The sequence below is a fragment of the Macrobrachium nipponense genome, chromosome 10 (genome assembly GCF_015104395.2).
Source record: "Macrobrachium nipponense isolate FS-2020 chromosome 10, ASM1510439v2, whole genome shotgun sequence".
Classification (NCBI taxonomy): Eukaryota; Metazoa; Arthropoda; class Malacostraca; order Decapoda; family Palaemonidae; genus Macrobrachium; species Macrobrachium nipponense.
In genome coordinates, this window is record NC_087204.1 from 19,842,505 (window position 1) to 19,859,972 (window position 17,468).

The 17,468-nt window shown below is 40.3% G+C and overlaps 1 protein-coding gene across 1 annotated transcript in view; it reads left to right on the top strand.

The window, feature by feature from the left end:
• The first annotated feature begins 859 nt into the window (after positions 1–859).
• The window catches only part of LOC135223450 (esterase E4-like), a 22,204-nt gene continuing 5,595 nt past the window's right edge, over positions 860–17,468 (top strand). Inside the window, exons 1-9 of the mRNA XM_064261852.1 lie at positions 860–961; positions 1,715–1,923; positions 2,466–2,577; positions 5,715–5,911; positions 6,106–6,261; positions 13,019–13,204; positions 15,408–15,607; positions 16,492–16,645; positions 17,015–17,199. Of these exons, the coding sequence (XP_064117922.1) occupies positions 1,767–1,923; positions 2,466–2,577; positions 5,715–5,911; positions 6,106–6,261; positions 13,019–13,204; positions 15,408–15,607; positions 16,492–16,645; positions 17,015–17,199 (1,347 nt within the window). The 5' untranslated portion in view covers positions 860–961; positions 1,715–1,766. The remainder of the gene's footprint in view (positions 962–1,714; positions 1,924–2,465; positions 2,578–5,714; positions 5,912–6,105; positions 6,262–13,018; positions 13,205–15,407; positions 15,608–16,491; positions 16,646–17,014; positions 17,200–17,468) is intronic.

The window sequence follows — 17,468 nt, forward strand, 5'->3', positions numbered from 1 at the left end:
TAGATTTGCTTGTATGTATGTATATTACAGTTTTAGACTGTAAGGAACCAAGATAAATTGGCAATAAACAGTACATCTGTATATAAAGAATATTTGAATTTTTCAAAAGTTAATAGGAGAAAAAAAAACATTCTAAGGAACCATGTTTAGTGATCTGTTTCTATGAAAATTAGTCATTTAAGTGTCCCACTTCTATCTGTAGTGCATCCAGTATATTTCTGTAAATTCTCTTCGTGATTACAAATGTGCTTAGTATAATTACCTACTAAGAAAACAGTACAAAGTAGTCGAAGGTCAGTTTCGGGTCTGGCATAGTCTTTCCTGTAAAATGTTAAGATCCAGCTAAGGTCAGAGCTACAGTATTATTAAATTGTTCCTTCTATCTGTACATGAGCCACAATGTTTCCTGGCTTTATAGTAATTGCTTTCGATGATGTAATGAATGTCCGTATCTTGGTAATTGTCTCAGTGTGATCATAATTACCATTTCTCCCGTGTTATATCAATTCAACTGCTCTTGTTTGTGAAAAGTAAAAATATATCGATTCTGCCAAAAGCTGGCTCAGAAAGCAGAAACTGAATGTTAAAACAGTCATGTCATGGTCACATAAAAAGACTTATTATCATAATGCATCTTACATGTGTTGTTGTTACTCTTTCTAATAATGTTTATCACCTCAGTCAACTTATTCTCCCTTCAAAACTAAAAATTGGCATCATAACACTCTTCTTGTTATCTTATACTTTAGAGCAAATGTCAACAACATTAAAAGCACCTTTCGACTTTTCATTATTATCTGCTCTGGCAGATTGCATGTGCATGAGTTACCATGTACAGCAAATGCCACCAGTGAACTAGTAGTGGTTGTTCATCTGCTAAACGTCCCAGGACTCACTCACTGCTCTCAGAGAAAGCAAACGCTGAGATACACAGCAAGCAGCCTAAGTTTTTTCTGGCATTGTGAAATCATTTTTTCAAATTCAAATTCTTTATTTCAGCTGTAGAGCCATATACAAAATATTACGATAAAATTAATAGTTATATACAAATATATTAGGAATAAAACAAAAGGTCTAAACACAGAAAATGTGTTTAGACCACTCTTCAAAAACTAAAGATTTTTTAAAACTATCACTGTTAAAAATTGCACAAATTAAGTGGTTTTTTGAACTCTTTGCTCTTTGAAATAAGCTTACAATACATTTTCTCACTAATTCATCAAATGTTGGTATTCCTAAAGAAACAAAGTGTCCACTTACTCTCGAAAACCTTTCTATTCCCATCAGGTACCTAAAAGAGTCATTATAACATACCTTAAGTTTTCGTGGGGTTTCCTTTTTACATTTCATCGCCAGAGGCATACAATACAGGGAAGTACAGACAGATCTGAACAAATGCACTTTTGCCTCATCATTGCACATATGAAAGTTCCTTAGCAACATATTGCCTCGCAAGCATTGCCCTCGATAGAGTGATGCAATATGGTCATCGTCCTTCAGATTGTCATTAATAGAGGCAGGGGCTTAAGCCATTGTTGAGCAACATTAAGATCTGTAAGATTGAAGGCTTTAACTGAATGCCGGCTTGCAGTTTGATTGACTACTTTGAGTAACAAGATGTTAAAAAACTGATAGAATTAGTGTTTGAATTTTGAGGTTCACGGATATTAACCGGATTTTTTTTATAACGGTGATTTGATGTTTTTCTTCGCAGTTCTATTGCCAGTAGATCAAACAAATTCGGTTGTTACAGCATCATCACGAAAATGAATTGGACATCAACATCACCAGCAATGATGCTATTGCTTTTGTTGCATGCAACAGGCCTAGCTCAAGAACAAGCAACTGCAGGCGAAGAGTCTGTCGAGTTATTGCCATCAGATGTTCCAATGACTATGATGGAAAGGTTAACGCGGGGACAAGGTAATTATTATATTATTATTATCTATTTATTTATTTATTTATTATTATTATATTATATATGAAATTGATCAAAATTTTCATTCACTGAAAGGCAAGGTTCCATAATACAGAATGCTCATAAAAAGGAAATTAAAGAAATCCAAACTCATATAAGATCAATGAAATACTGAGTAAAAATAAAGTAGAAGAAAATAGAGGCAAACAAATAAGTGGAACGTGTAGAGAAAAATATAGCCATTTTTCACTTATATATTTCACCATTGTCATGAATGACCTTGGAGTGTTTTTCTCTCTGATATTTCACTCTGTACTCTTCCATTTATCACGTGTATCTTCTGATGAAAAGCCATTTCTATTTTGCTTTTATATGAAAAAAAATGTTTTGTCACACATACATATATTGTTTTTCGTGTCATAAAATCCCCCATTTGAAAAATGAATGGTCAGTTAGCATTGAAATAAAAATAAATTTTAATTACTGTATTTGTGAATTAAGAAATAGTTAGAATTAACAATACCAAATGAAATTTTCTTTCCTGCAGATGCAGGAATAAAGGAATTTTTCAATCTAAGGACGAGCTTGGGTACCATTACTGGAGTGAAAGAGCCAACTCAACCTCCCCATCATCCAAACACGCACATGCATGCCTTCAGGTAAGTCCAGGACCAGAAGAAGTTGCCTCCATCATTACTATCCGAAGCTTTGAAGTGTTTTTCTTGAAGTAACTTACTTTCAGAAAAGTCTAGTGAAATGTTCTCAAAGGAACGACTCCTAACTTTTCACTTGGTGGTTCTTTTGGAAAAAAATAGTATCAATAGTGCACATTGATATTTCTCAATACTATGAAAGATCTGTCATGAATCAGATAAAGCAGCCAGTTCTTGGAAAGTTATGGCCCAAGTATTACTATCCGAAGCTTTGAAGTGTTTTTCTTGAAGTAACTTACTTTCAGAAAAGTCTAGTGAAATGTTCTCAAAGGAACGACTCCTAACTTTTCACTTGGTGGTTCTTTTGGAAAAAAATAGTATCAATAGTGCACATTGATATTTCTCAATACTATGAAAGATCTGTCATGAATCAGATAAAGCAGCCAGTTCTTGGAAAGTTATGGCCCAAGTATTTGAAAAAGCAAAATTAAATGAAGGCATATTGACGGGGGTCTTCTTTTCAACTTGCTGAGGAATAACAAGATAAAGTACATGAAGTGAACAGAAAAAATTGGAATCTTGGTAGTGTTGACAACATATTCATATTTTAATTCAAATCTTTAATCATATGCAATAACGTGCATGTAATTTCATGAATTACATATATCTTCAAAAATTACATAGATAAAATCTTACTCAACTCAGAGAAAGTCCAAAGTACAAATAGTCTCCTTTGCTTCTAAACAGGTAATCATTGTGTTCTCCTTGCAGTCTACCAATTCTTTAATAAAATTGGTCTTTATCTGCACAGTTATCATTTTTATTCAGTAACTGCTTAACACTTTTCTCAGTATGTACAATTGTTAATGTAACAAATTGCTGACATCGATGTTTTTTTAACAAAATAAACTACAAATTTTTATGCATAATTGATTATTTAAGAATAAAACAGTTGGTGAAATAAAAAAAAAAACAAATTTTGATTCATGACTGAATCCCTTCTTGAAAAAAGAAAACGCTATACGACTAATGTCTGTTACTGGTGGCAAGTACATCTTAGAGAAGGAACCAATCTGGAGCGAGTGCATGGGTTTATTCTGAAAATCCTACAGGACGAAACCTTCCTGGCTTCTTCTTCTTCTTTACCTTTAGCTTTTCCCATTTCTATATGGAGTTGCTGTTTCTAGTGAGCCTTCTTCATTTTCCTCTGTTCTATACATCTTGTTCTATTAGACCCTTTTCTTCATGTCATTCAATAATTTATCTTTCCATCTGAACTTTGGCCTTCCCCTCGCTCTTCTGCCCTCCACCTCCATGTTCATAACCCTCTTACATACGTGTTCATCTTCTCTCCTCATCTTCCTGGCTATATTTAGCTTATTCACATTGTGGCTTTGTAAAGCATTTAACTGTGAACCATAATACTGGAACAATTAGTGTTAGATAGTTTAACCCTGGTGTCAGTGGACAAAAAATTGAAATGACAAAGAAAACCATTAGTTTTACATTTAACATCATTGGTTATTGGACTTGCATCATATATGTCTAGTGTTGGTCAGAATATGTTAGGTGTACAGTAATATCATAGTCACTGAACAAACTAGCTTCACATATTCACAACTAAAACTTTCAACAGCATCCAACAAAATTGGATGTTTCGTCTTGTGGGAGGGAGCAAAATGATATTGTCAGCACACACAAAAATTGTTGCACATACGTCACCAATTTAGAAACCTATATTTGTTTTTATAACGATCTCTATTAAAACATTTACATATACGTAAAGTAAGCAATAGTAGGGACAAACAACTTCCCTGTTTCACTCCATTTTGAATTTTGAGTATGTCAGAATAAATACTATTCCATTTAACCTTAGCTTCAATATTGTTATACATTGTTGTAATTATGCAGTCAGGTGACTAATGTGCACAACCCTCAGTTGATTAATATATTAAACAATTTCTCATACAATATCCTGTCAAGGGCTTCTGAACAAGCTAATAATGTTGCCAATACACTTGACCCCTGAGACACACAATACTGTTCTGTCTCCATTAGTACCATAAAAGTGCACAGCAAAGTCGAAAATCTCTTCTTGTATGCAAATTGAAAATTACAAGACGTAAACAATCTTTTGAAATAGTCAATAGCAATATAGTCCAGTCACTTACAAAAAGTGCTGCTTTAAGTGATTGTTTTGTTGTTCTTGGCAGTAGATAAATCCTTCCTTTTATATTTAACCAGAGTTGAGAAAACCAAAACGTTAAGAATATTGTCACTTAGTCCATGAAAGTATTATTGTCAGAAGGAAAGCCAGATGTACATGAAGTTTCTTTAGGGCTTCTATCAGGACATCAGTATAAATTTAATGGCTATCATCCTTTTTACGTCTGGCTGACTGTTTTATAGCTCAGCTGACCATTTGAGCAGTGTAATATGAATGCAAATGACTTTCATTATGAAACTGATGACTGACATATATCAGATATATCAGTCTGTACCTTATGCAGAATACTTGATATTTTGTCTTCGTGACCATTATACAGTGCTTTAGATATATTAATCAAGATATTACAAGACTCCATGCCTTTCAATCTGTTACATTAGAATTCGAACTAACCCTACACTTTAACCTACCTATTTCACTCTGGAAGAATTTCAAGTTTCCAGCTCTCAATTTGTTTGCAACCTGTTCTTTTTTTCTTTTATCCGCATTTTTCTTTGTGACACCAATTGCCTTATGATAATTAAACCTTAGGAATGTGTGGAGTCAACTGTGAATTTAAGAATACTGCAGCATATAAGGAAATGTAATGTAGCGCTTAACAAGCTTAGGTTCTCTGGGTAGAAATACGTAGGTGCATAGAAATAAATCTGTTGTATAAATGATTTAATTTTAATGATTTTTACATTTTGATATAAAAAAATATTTTGCCTGATTATAATACATCTTACGTTATCTCAAAGCCTATACAAATACTGCTATATGAAACTTCACTTTCTCTGTAACTCTTTTTTTTCAGCATGTAATATTCACATGTAAACCGTAAATATGATCTCCCCTGATGTCTCTGTGCCTCAGTATTGGTGAATTAGGTCATAACAGATTAAATACTAAGCCCAAGTCTACCTTTACCGAACAGAGGTATCCCATATGCAAAGGCCCCTGTCGGAGATTTGCGTTTCGCAGACCCTGTAGACCTGGTGGGTCCTTGGCCAGGGAACTATCTTAATGCCAGTAAACTTGGGTCATTCTGCCCTCAATATGATGTGGAAAGCAAGAGTGTTTTGGGAAATGAAGATTGTCTTTTCCTCAATGTTCATACACCATCCCACCTAGGTAAGATGCCAATAAATGAAGTATAAAGAATGTTGTTTCAGAAGAATTCAGCATAATAGTTTTTCCCATTTGGTGTCAGTCAATTAAGTGTCCTTTGTATTAGTTTGAAATTATACATTACTGATATCCAATTAGCCTATGAAAACAGGGTTATTCTTATAAGGATCACACCTGACATAGTCTACCGAAAACAGATGAGGAAAACCGAGCAGAGGGCAGCCTCCTCCCAGTGTTTGTCTTTATCCATGGAGGTGCTTACATCAGAGGGTCGTCGTCCCCCCACGGAGCTGGAAAACTCCTTTCTAGGGATGTCATTGTTGTTACCATCAATTATCGTCTTGGAGCACTAGGTCAGTGAAGGAACTGATTAAAGGCTCCAGTTCTACCAATCAGTTCGTTGAAGTTCGTCTCAAGAATATAAGCTTCTCATGAGTATAAGTTTGATATTGTCAAAAATAAATTTTTTTACTCTGTATCCACAAAGTACTTCATTAATCACAGTCCTAATTTCTTCTGTCACTTCATTTTCATACATTCAACTTCCCTGTCAGATATATACTTAGCTATAGACTCCGTCGTCCCGACAGAAATTCGAATTTCGCGGCACACGCTACAGGTAAGTCAGGTGATCTATCGCCCTGCCGCTGGATGGCAGGAATAGGAACCATTACCGTTCTAGAACCAGATTTTCTCTGTCGCCGGTTCTAGTAACATCGTTGCTAGTTCCTCCTGACTTTGACTTTCGTGTTTCATCGCCGTTGATCTTCTAAACTGATATTTTTGGTGACGTATTGGATCTCTGGCCTGGCATACGCTTTTGTGGACTGTTTTTTGGATTTGGATTTGGATTTTTCTTAGAATGTCTGACACTAGTTTTTCGTTCAGAGTGTGTGTGGATGAAAGTTGTAGTGTGAGACTACCGAAGGCTTTGGTAGACCCTCACACTACTTGTAAAAGATGTAGAGGGAATGAATGTTCACAATCTAATACATGTGATGAATGTAAGAATTTAAATGAGGAAGAATGGAAGGTTCTTAACTCATATTTGAGAAAATTGGAAAGGGATAGGGCTAGAAAAGCCTCTTCCAAAAGTCTGAGTAGGTCGGTCTCTAACGAGCCAGTTAGTAGTCTAGTACCTATCTCTAATGTAATTGCTTTCTCCCATACAGCATTACCTTCTCAATTATCAGATTCTGCAAGTTCGGCATCGGAAATTGCAATTTTGAAGGCTTCCCTTTTGAAGATGGAACGCAAATTGAAGGATTTAGAAGGTAAGCAAAGTGAAAGTGTTCCCAGTGAAGTGGAGGGTGCGTCTGATCGGCTCTGTCTCGCTCCCAGGTCTAGACCTCTTCCAAGCTCCCAAGCCCAGAGGAGAAGGAATGTCGAAAGCTGTACGGAGGTTTCAGAGAATCCCCACCGGTCAGGCGTCCCCTCGGCAGGATCTGTAGTAGCGTCCCAGACTGCCAAGGATAGCCGTTGGAAAGGCATCCTGAAACAGTGTTTTTCGTCATCCGATTCTTCTTTGAAGAAAGGATGGAGTTCTGACAAGCTATCGAGACCTTCTAAAAGATCATGGAATTCGCCAGCTTTGGATTCTAGCCCGGAACATTTTACGGAAGACTATCCACCAGAAAAGAAGAGGAAAGAGATCTATTCATCAAATCCTCCTTCCCCTAGATTGGATACGGAGAAAGAAGACGCTGCTACGAAGATCCTAAAAGAAATGCAACAGCAGATATCTTCGTTGGTTGGAGTATTGAAGAAGGATCCTCCTCGGAGAAAGGACCGTTTCCTTCCAGTTAAAAAATCCCGTCCAGTAGAAGTCTCTGACAGCTCGGACGAGGCACCAGCCAGGCGCAAAACGCCTACGAGGCGAGAGGATCCAACCATTATTCATAAATACAGAAAGGCGCATGAGGCGCCTGAGGCGCTTGCCAGAATCCAGGCGCCTGAGGCTCCTGCCAGGCGCCTACCAGCCGCAATAAACTATCCAGGAATGATACATCATCCAAGCCCCAGGCGCCATGAACCAGGATCTCCATCTTCATCTGACATGGAGTTAGAAGTTGACCGGAAGGCTCCTCTTTGGCACTTTTCACAGGATCAGTTTTCGCCTGACAGGGGCTCGAGATGTTGCACAGGCGGCCGTAGCCCTTGTCAGGATGTGGCTGATTCTGTGAGAGGTTTTGCGCATTCAAGACCTTCTCCTGATAGGGACGCTAGTTGTCGCACAGGCGGCTGTCGTCTTTATCAGGACAGTCTTAATGTAAGTAAGGGCAAATTGCAAGATCGGCCTTCTCCTGGCAGGGACTCAAGACGTCGCACAGGCGGCCGTAGCCCTTGTCAGGTTAGAGTCGATACTGCTAAGAGCCCCTCACCTTGCTTAGAGAGGAGTCCTCCTCCGGTTGCTCATTCTTCTCCTAATGTGACTGGTCAGGATATGGAAGATGTGTCAGACTCGGAAGCAAATAAGGGGGCAGGTCTTTCAGACTATAAGACCTTAGCAGCCCTCTTATTGAAAGAGTTTGGAGAGTCTCTGAGTCCTGCTGCCCCTCCTTCTCCTCGGTCTTTATTCTCAAGTACGAGGACTTCAAAGTCATCCTCTTTTTTGAAGATGCAACCTACCATCTCAGTGAAGAGGGCTTTGCATGCCTTCGGGAATTGGCTAAAATCCAAAGAGGAGGCGGGGAAGACTGTGTTTACCTGTCCCCCTTCCAGACTATCGGGAAGGAGAGGGATTTGATATAACACAGGAGAAGCAATGGGACTCGCTCTCCCTGCTTCTGCAGACGCAGACTTCTCGACATTAGTGGACTCGTCAAGAAGACATGCGCTTCCATCTGCGAAAACAAATTGGACTATGTCGGAAATGGACCATCTCCTCAAGGGAGTATTCCATGTCTTGGAAGTTTTTAACTTCCTAGACTGGTCCCTTGGAGCTTTGGCCAAGAAGATGCAAGACCCCGATTTCTTGGAACCTGAAGTCCTACATAGCGTGCTGGCCTGTATGGACAAGGCGGTTCAAGATGGATCAGCTGAAGTGGCATCCCTTTTCGGGGCAGGAATTCTCAAAAAGAGAGCTGTTTTCAGCTCATTTTTAACAAAAGCGGTCTCTCCCGTTCAGAGGGCGTCTCTCTTATACACCCCTCTTTCGAAGCAGCTTTTCCCTTCTCAGTTAGTGAGGGATATTTCTCATTCACTGACTGAGAAGGCAACGCAGGACTTGCTAGTGCAATCAGCTAAGAAGTCTAGACCAGCTGTTCCTACCATGAAGAGGGAGTCAAGAAGTGCTCAGCTGCCCTTTCGAGGGAGCTCATCAGGCCGAGCCCCTAGAAAAAGAGGAGCAGAAAGAAGAGGAAGGTCTTCTTCCATTAGAGCAACAAAGAAGACCAAATGAGATACCAGTCCTCCAAGCACCAGTGGGGGCCAGGCTGCTGAAGTTTTCAGAAGCGTGGGCCTCGAGACAAGTAGATTCTTGGTCTCTAGAAATACTCAAGAAAGGATATCTTATCCCCTTCAGAGACAGACCTCCATTGACGACGACACCGAGGGAGCTGTCAGCGAGGTACAAAGATCCTGCAAAAAGGGAATCCCTGTTACGTCTAGTACAGCAAATGTTGGAGAAGGAGGCCATCTAGACAGTGCAGGATTCTCACTCCCGGGGCTTTTACAATCGCCTTTCCTTAGTGCCAAAAGCTTCGGGAGGGTGGAGGCCTGTGCTGGACATGAGCGCATTGAACAGCTTCGTGGAGAAGACAAAGTTCTCCATGGAGACTTCCAACTCGGTCCTTGCGGCTCTGCGTCCAGGAGATTGGATGGTCTCCCTCGACCTGCAGGACGCTTACTTTCACGTCCCCCTGCATCCTTCATCGAGAAAATATCTTCGATTCATGGTGCAGGGCAGGATTTACCAATTCAGGGCTTTGTGCTTCGGCCTCTCGATGGCTCCTCAGGTGTTTATGGCATTGATGAGGAACGTAGCAAGATGGCTACATCTGAAGGGGGTGAGAATATCACTCTATTTGGACGACTGGCTCATAAGAGCGAGATCGAGACAGCAGTGTTTGGAGGACTTGGAAACAACTCTAGATCTAGTGAAATCTCTCGGATTGCTCATGAACCTCGAGAGATCTCAGACGATCCCCAGCCAGGACATTGTCTATCTGGGGATTCAGATGGATTCTCGGGGTTTTCGAGCATTTCCATCCCAAGAAAGGATTGCTCGAGGATTGGAGAAGGTCTCGGCCTTCCTAGAGAAAGAGCGAAGCTCAGCAAGGGAATGGCTCAGTCTTCTGGGCACCCTTTCATCGCTAGAGCAGTTCGTTTCTCTGGGGAGGCTGCACATGAGACCTCTGCAGTTCTACCTGAGGAGTATGTGGAACAGGAAGACAGGAGAACTGGCAGATTCTTTTCCTCTACAACAAAATATCAAGAGCCACTTGCGATGGTGGTTAAAACCTCTGATAAAGAACGAGGGAGTGTCCTTGTCTCTGCAGAACCCTCGCCTAGTGTTGTTCTCCGACACCTCGGAAACAGGATGGGGAGCAACACTAGGGATGAAGGAAGTGTCAGGCATCTGGACGAGAGAACAGATGTCCTGGCACATAAATGCGAAAGAGCTTCTAGCCATTCATTTGGCTCTGAGGCATTTCGAAGAGGATGTCAGAGGCATGGTGGTCCAGGTCAACTCGGACAACACCACGGCTCTGGCATACATCAGAAAGCAGGGGGGGACGCACTCTTTCTCCCTATACAAGTTAGCAAGAGCTCTATAAATCTGGGCGGAGGAACAAAAGACAGTACTCCTAACAAGATTCGTTCAAGGAGGGAGGAATATAAGAGCAGACAGACTGAGCGGGAAGAACCAGGTCCTTCCTACAGAATGGACCCTTCATTCAGAAGTCTGCCAGAAACTATGGTCTCTATGGGGGAAACCTCAAATAGACCTGTTTGCGACGTTCGTCTCCAGAAGGATGGAGAACTTCTGCTCATTAGGGGAGGATCCCAGAGCCATAGCAATCGATACCCTTCTCGTGGATTGGTCGGGCATAGATGCGTACGCTTTTCCCCCGTTCAAGATACTGGGGGAAGTGATAAGGAAGTTCGTGTCCTCGGAAGGAACGAGGATGACACTAATCGCTCCCTTTTGGCCCGCTCAAGAATGGTTCAGAGAGGTACTGGAATGGACGGTGGACTTCCCCAGATCTCTTCCCGATAGGACAGATCTGCTCAGACAACCCCACTTCGAGAAGTATCACAAAAACATCCATGCTCTCGCCCTGACTGCCTTTCGACTATCGAAAGATTGGTCAGAGCGAGCAGCTTTTCCTGCAAGGCTGCAAGAGCAATTGCAAGAGCACGAAGATCCTCTACCATGTGGATCTACCATTCAAAGTAGGAAGTCTTCCGTAGATGGTGTAAGGCGAAGAAGCTGTCCTCCTCCAATACCTCTGTGACCGAAATTGCTGATTTTCTTCTATATCTGAGAGAAGAATCTCAATTGGCAGTGTCTACGATAAAGGGGTATAGAAGCATGCTATCTGCTGTGTTCAGGAACAGGGGCCTGAACATAAAAGAAAACAAAGACCTTCATGACCTGAAACGGTCTTTTGAAACATCAAAATCAAAAGCTTCGCTTTCCCCTAGCTGGAACCTAGATGTGGTTCTTAAGTACCTCACATCAGAGAAGTTCGAGCCTCCTCATCAAGCATCCTTCAGAGACATTACAAGGAAATGTATTTTTCTAATGGCTCTCACTACTGCCAAGAGAGTCAGCGAGTTGCAGGCTCTAGACTCGAGAGTGGTATCTTTCCGACCTTTATTTTTAGCAAAAAATGAGAATCCTTCGAGACCTTGGCCCAGGAGTTTTGAAGTTAAAGGACTTTCTCAACTTGTGGGAAAGGAACTTGAGAGGTCATTATGTCCGGTTAGAGCCTTAAAATTTTACCTGCAGAGGAAGAAGCAGCTGCAAGGTTGCAATCAAAGTCTCTGGTGTGCGGTTAAGGACCCTAAGAGACCGATGTCAAAAAACGCCTTAGCCTTTTTCGTTAGAAACGTGATTACTGAGGCACACATGAAATGCAATAGTTAATCCTTTGGAACTTTGAGAGTAAAAGCGCACGAGGTACGGGCAGCTGCGACATCAATATCTTTCAACAAGAACATGTCGATGAAAAATATCTTAGCAACTGAAGGTGCAACTCGGTGTTTGCCTCCCATTATTTAAAGGATGTAAGGGTAACATACGAGATGCTTCTCTCTGGGTCCGTATGTATCAGCGGATACAGTGCTGGGTAAAGGAGATAAGACTGATCCTTAATTTTTGTTTACTTTTGATTTTAAAATAATTCGGTGTTGAATTTTAAGGTTGTTTGAAAGGTGGTTGGGATAACTCCTTTCAATCTTAGTACTAATCCACGGTTAGGATCGGGTGATCGGGATCGGTGTTGTACTCCTTTATTATGCCATTAGGCATAGGTGTATTGTCATGTAAGTGGATAAGACCCCATTGAAGAAGGCCATCAGGTTCTGTCGAGTACGTGGATAAGACCCCATCGACAGTACCCACAAGAGCTCTTAGCCATAGGTCACATCCTCGCTGAGGCTCTTGAGGCGAGGCAGACTTCTAAGCATTAGCTATGAAATCTTCTGCCAAAACAGGTAGGAACCAGGGTATTTTTATTTTTATTACCTACAACGTATGTTGTTTACCTGTCTAATTAGCTAGTAATTAGCTGTCTCTTACCAATCAGCTAAGTATATATCTGACAGGGAAGTTGAATGTATGAAAATGATATTGTTATTGTACAATGAAGTTTCATACATACTTACCTGGCAGATATATACATACGATTAAATGGCCCACCCAGCCTCCCCTCAGGAGACAGGTGGAAGAGAAAATCTGGTTCTAGAACGGTAATGGTTTCTATTCCTGCCACCCAGCGGCAGGGCGGTAGATCACCTAACCTACCTGTAGCGTGTGCCGCGAAATTCGAATCTCTGTCGGGACGACAGAGTCTATAGCTAAGTATATATCTGCCAGGTAAGTATGTATGAAACTTTATTGTACAATAACAATATCATTTTTCACTTTACTCTTGGAAACAGGGTACCTCAGCATGGTGGATTCAGTTCTGCCTGGTAATTTTGGGATGCTTGACCAAGTCTCGGCTCTCAGGTGGGTTCGGAGAAACATTGCTCAGTTTGGAGGGGACCCAAACCAAGTCACATTAGGAGGTTTCTCTGCTGGAGCTGCTTCTGTTCACCTTCACATGCATTCTCCCCTATCCAAAGGTATATTATTATTATTGTTATATTATTATTATTATTATTATTATTATTATTATTATTATTATTATTATTATTATTATTATTGAAAGATATTGCTGCATCAGCTCCATTTAACTTGTAAATAGTCTTCTCTATTTTCCTAATAATGGCTTTTTCTCTGCTATTACAACTGGCGAGTATTGCGCCGATATTACTCATCAGGATATTGCTTATAAATTTATTTGTCACAATAAAACAAATAGGTCAGAATATGACGAATTAGTGGCCAACGTTTCTCCCGGTATCATCCGAGCATGATCACGGCAGTGGGTTGGAGCAGACTGTAGGTGCTGTCAAGATCTACTCAATATATAGTGGCAGGTCAGCAGGGGGTCAACCACTAGCTCGGTTTTCATTGGTTGGTGGCGCAATGCGTTTCTGCTATTGTTTGAAGGAAGTTTTCTTCAAGACACTTCTCGTCGTTGAAGGTTGCGCTGTTGCAGCTTAGCAGACCGTCGAGGCTGGGGCATGACTTTCCTGGGCGTTGTGTCATGACGGCTCATGTTGTCACTGGCTGTTGGGCTGCTTGTCTCATCTGGTATTCTCTGATCGGGGGTGTCGCTCGGTCTGGTATTACCTGAGGTGAGGAGGAAGAGCACTTCCGGCATTGTATTTAATGAGGGCTTCTCTTGCTATATGAGGAGTGCCTCGAGCAGTTGCAAACGTCGCTGGTCAGGAGCCCTCCCTATTATCTTAATATTCTTGATAATACCGTAGCTTCCTGGTGTGCTGTCATGATAAGGTTTTCAATTGCTCCTTCTTGTGCATGGCAGGAAATCCTCTTGGACAGTTTCATAGAAGTCATAGCAACGTAAGAGCCGGGACATCCACGGACGGGGCATAAGAATTGGTAGACTACATCCGACTGTTTCAAGAGGTCTCTTGCTAGGGGGGTCGGGTTGTTCTTCATAATAAGGTCCCGGGTACGTCGATTTTGGTAATAAATTACAAGTTCGAGTTCTTTGTCGGCTTCGGTATAGATCACATTCTCTTTGATGATTTTCCTCAACGCATCTTCATCCTCATGGTGACGTGCGTGCATTCTAGCTTTGTAATATAGCTTGATCTTCTCATGGGGGTGGGGCTGCGGTCTCTCACTTTCGCTGTACCACCGATGCAGCGCTGTTCGGACTTCTTTATCAATAAGTAATAGAAGGAAACAAAGGTTTTACCTCAGAAGATCCCATAAGCCGAGCTTTGATATTAAAAGAAGCTAAGATTGACCCTGCTGACCTGGAGATTAGGTTTTCTGCCCAACAGACTTTTGATGACCACTCCCTTATCACAAGTGTTAATCCCATTGACCATCAGCTCAGGATATCAGAGCTACAAGATGGGATTAGCAACTCTCAAGGAAACCAGAACAGCCATCACATAAATGACAGCTCAACGAGAAGTTCCAGAAGACTGCTGGGCCTTGACCCAAGCTGACAACACAAACATCTCTTGAAAATGTGCCACAGATAGGGCCAGAAAGTACTCGAGTGTGGAGTAAAATTAAATGTAAATACTTGGGAGTAAACACGTTACACAGTGATTTTGTGGGTTTCTTTTTCAATCTTCAGAAGAAAACTGAAAGAAGTTTTTGTTTGGTTCGTCATGGATATTATTATTGCAGACTGAATTGGTGAGGCAGCTGAAGTGAGGTAAAAATGGAAGAAAGGTAAAGTACAAGAAGTGGGGCATGTAAATGTGATGAGAAAACAGTGATGCATTGTGCTATAAAAGGCAGAATGAGTGCATTGCAGTTTTTTGCACATGGCACAATGTAAGTGGTACAGTAACTGACCCTCCATATTAACTGCCAAACTAAAGTCAATCATGACAGTGCATGTTTACATCTGTCCCAAACCCAAATAAAACTAGGACTGCTCAGTGCCACCTATAGAGTCAAACTTAGCAGGCAGATGCACTTGCCAAGAGTCATAAGGAAGTCCAGATGTTAATAAGCAGGCTATGTGTTCAGGAATTAATGAATAAAGTTTCCCCGAATTTGTTCGATAAAACTTCCCTTCACACTGCCTCTCTTATCTGGCTTTTGGTTCTTGATTTACATATTACTGCTTCTACCAAAGTAGCAACTCTGTATGTTCAGGATCTGCATTTGGATATTTTCACTACAGTAAAAGCCAAATGTAATTTTCATTGATTTTTGCTTCATCTACAGGCTTGTTTCACCGCACAATAATGTTCAGTGGAGCTGCTTCATGCTTATGGGCTTTGAGGAATGATCGGCGAGATCCCTGCAATACAGCACAATTATTGGCCCACAAATTAGGATGCCCTTCTGGAAATTCGAAGGACTTACGGGAATGCGTTGCCTCCAAGAGCTTCAAACAAATCGTCAAAGCCCAGGGTTCATTGTTTGTAAGAATTTTAATTATTCAGTTTTTGTTTTCTCTCTCTCTCTCTCTCTCTCTCTCTCTGTATATATATATATATATATATATATATATATATATATATATATATATATATATATATATATATATATATATCGCTCTATTGCAACAAAGAGAACATTTTCTATTTCTTACAATTGACAAATCTGGATTTTGAGTCTTTGACCCTTGGTTTCACTTTATTCTGCTTCTTATGATTTGGTAGTATATTATATACCTGAGAATGAGCAAGGTAAATCACTTTATGAATTCATCAAGTGCTGAGAGTTATAACTCTGTTGAAGTAAGGCCCTGTCTATAATTTTTCTTGTAAACTGAAATTTGAAAGTTAGGAAATAGGAACAAATTAGTACTGTTTTGCAGCCATTTCCTAAACATTTTAGATATGTGGCTATATGTATGTGGCTGTATAACTGTAGTGCTGAGTCAGCATATGAGAGAGAGAGAGAGAGAGAGAGAGAGAGAGAGAGAGATTACACACAATAATGAATCCACATTAAGGAAAGCCAAGATTATTGATGCTGCTATGGTTTTGACGTCATCTCTAGTGAAGTCCTTTCAATTAGAAAAAATACAATTTTCCAAATGAAGAGTTGAGATTCTCTGATTAATGAGAGAAATTCAGGAGCATTTAGATTTTTAATGGACCTAATTCGATTTGATATGCAAAGACTTTGATATGATTTTTTTATTTTTGAAGACCTCAGCATCAAGAAATTTTATTTTATCAAAATCACTCCATGGACTTAGGCATGTCGTGTTTTCACACACACGCACACACACACACACACACACATACACACATACACATTAAATACATTACTTTCATTACTTTCTATTCATCCACAGAAGTACGAATTTATCCCAAATATGTTTTTTGCTGTAATTGATGGAGGGCTTCGCCATGCTCCCTTCCTCCCAGCACCTCTAAGGGAGTTAACACTTCGTCCAACACCCACAGTTATAAGCTTTGTCCCCCATGAAGGTCTGCTTTTCGCCAGTCGTAAGTAAAGTCCCTGCAAAGTACTGAATTCTGAATTTTGATCTTTATATATACAATATGCTCCCGAGATAGATCATCAATTTACTCCTCTTGGGAGCACTTGAAGATCTATCTCGGAAGTATATTGCTCTTATAAATCATTCACATGGTAGGGTTTATAAGTATTCATTAGCAACGAAGTGAGGAAATTGTTTACTCCAGCGATAAAGTTAAAATTCCACAAACATAAATACTTATCCAAGAAGGTAAAACAACAATTCCAATTGCAAAAACTAATTTTTGTTTAGTCTGAAATCAATTACAGAGGACAGTTTGGGAAGTTTACGGTTTGTGTTTACTAGAGAGTAATTTGTAACTTCATTTTCGTAGTCATGCTCATACTGTCGAAGCAGCCACACAATGCAACAGCTCTCTACAGTGAGTTGGCACGATACGCCTTCATACACTGGCCGGATCCTGAAGCTGAAGAACTCGTGAAGGACTTGGCTGAAGCTTTTTATTACAGCGAACATGCCAAAACATCTCGTGATGTTTTATTGGAACAACTCACAGAGGTAAGTCCAAATTAAAAGTTTAGGGGAAATGTTTTTTTACTAGTGTCTTAGTCAACAGATTCTGTAATACCTCTAGTGAAATAAGATCTGTAAATATGTCATTACCCTTTTATGCACGCTTAAGAATGGATATGTTTATGTACACACAACAGCTCTGTATACATATAGAAAAGTATTACAGACAATCCCCGGTTATCAGCGGGGATTCCGTTCCCAAGGGTGTGCTGATAAGCAAAAACCACCATTAACTGGAACTGCAATTTATGGCA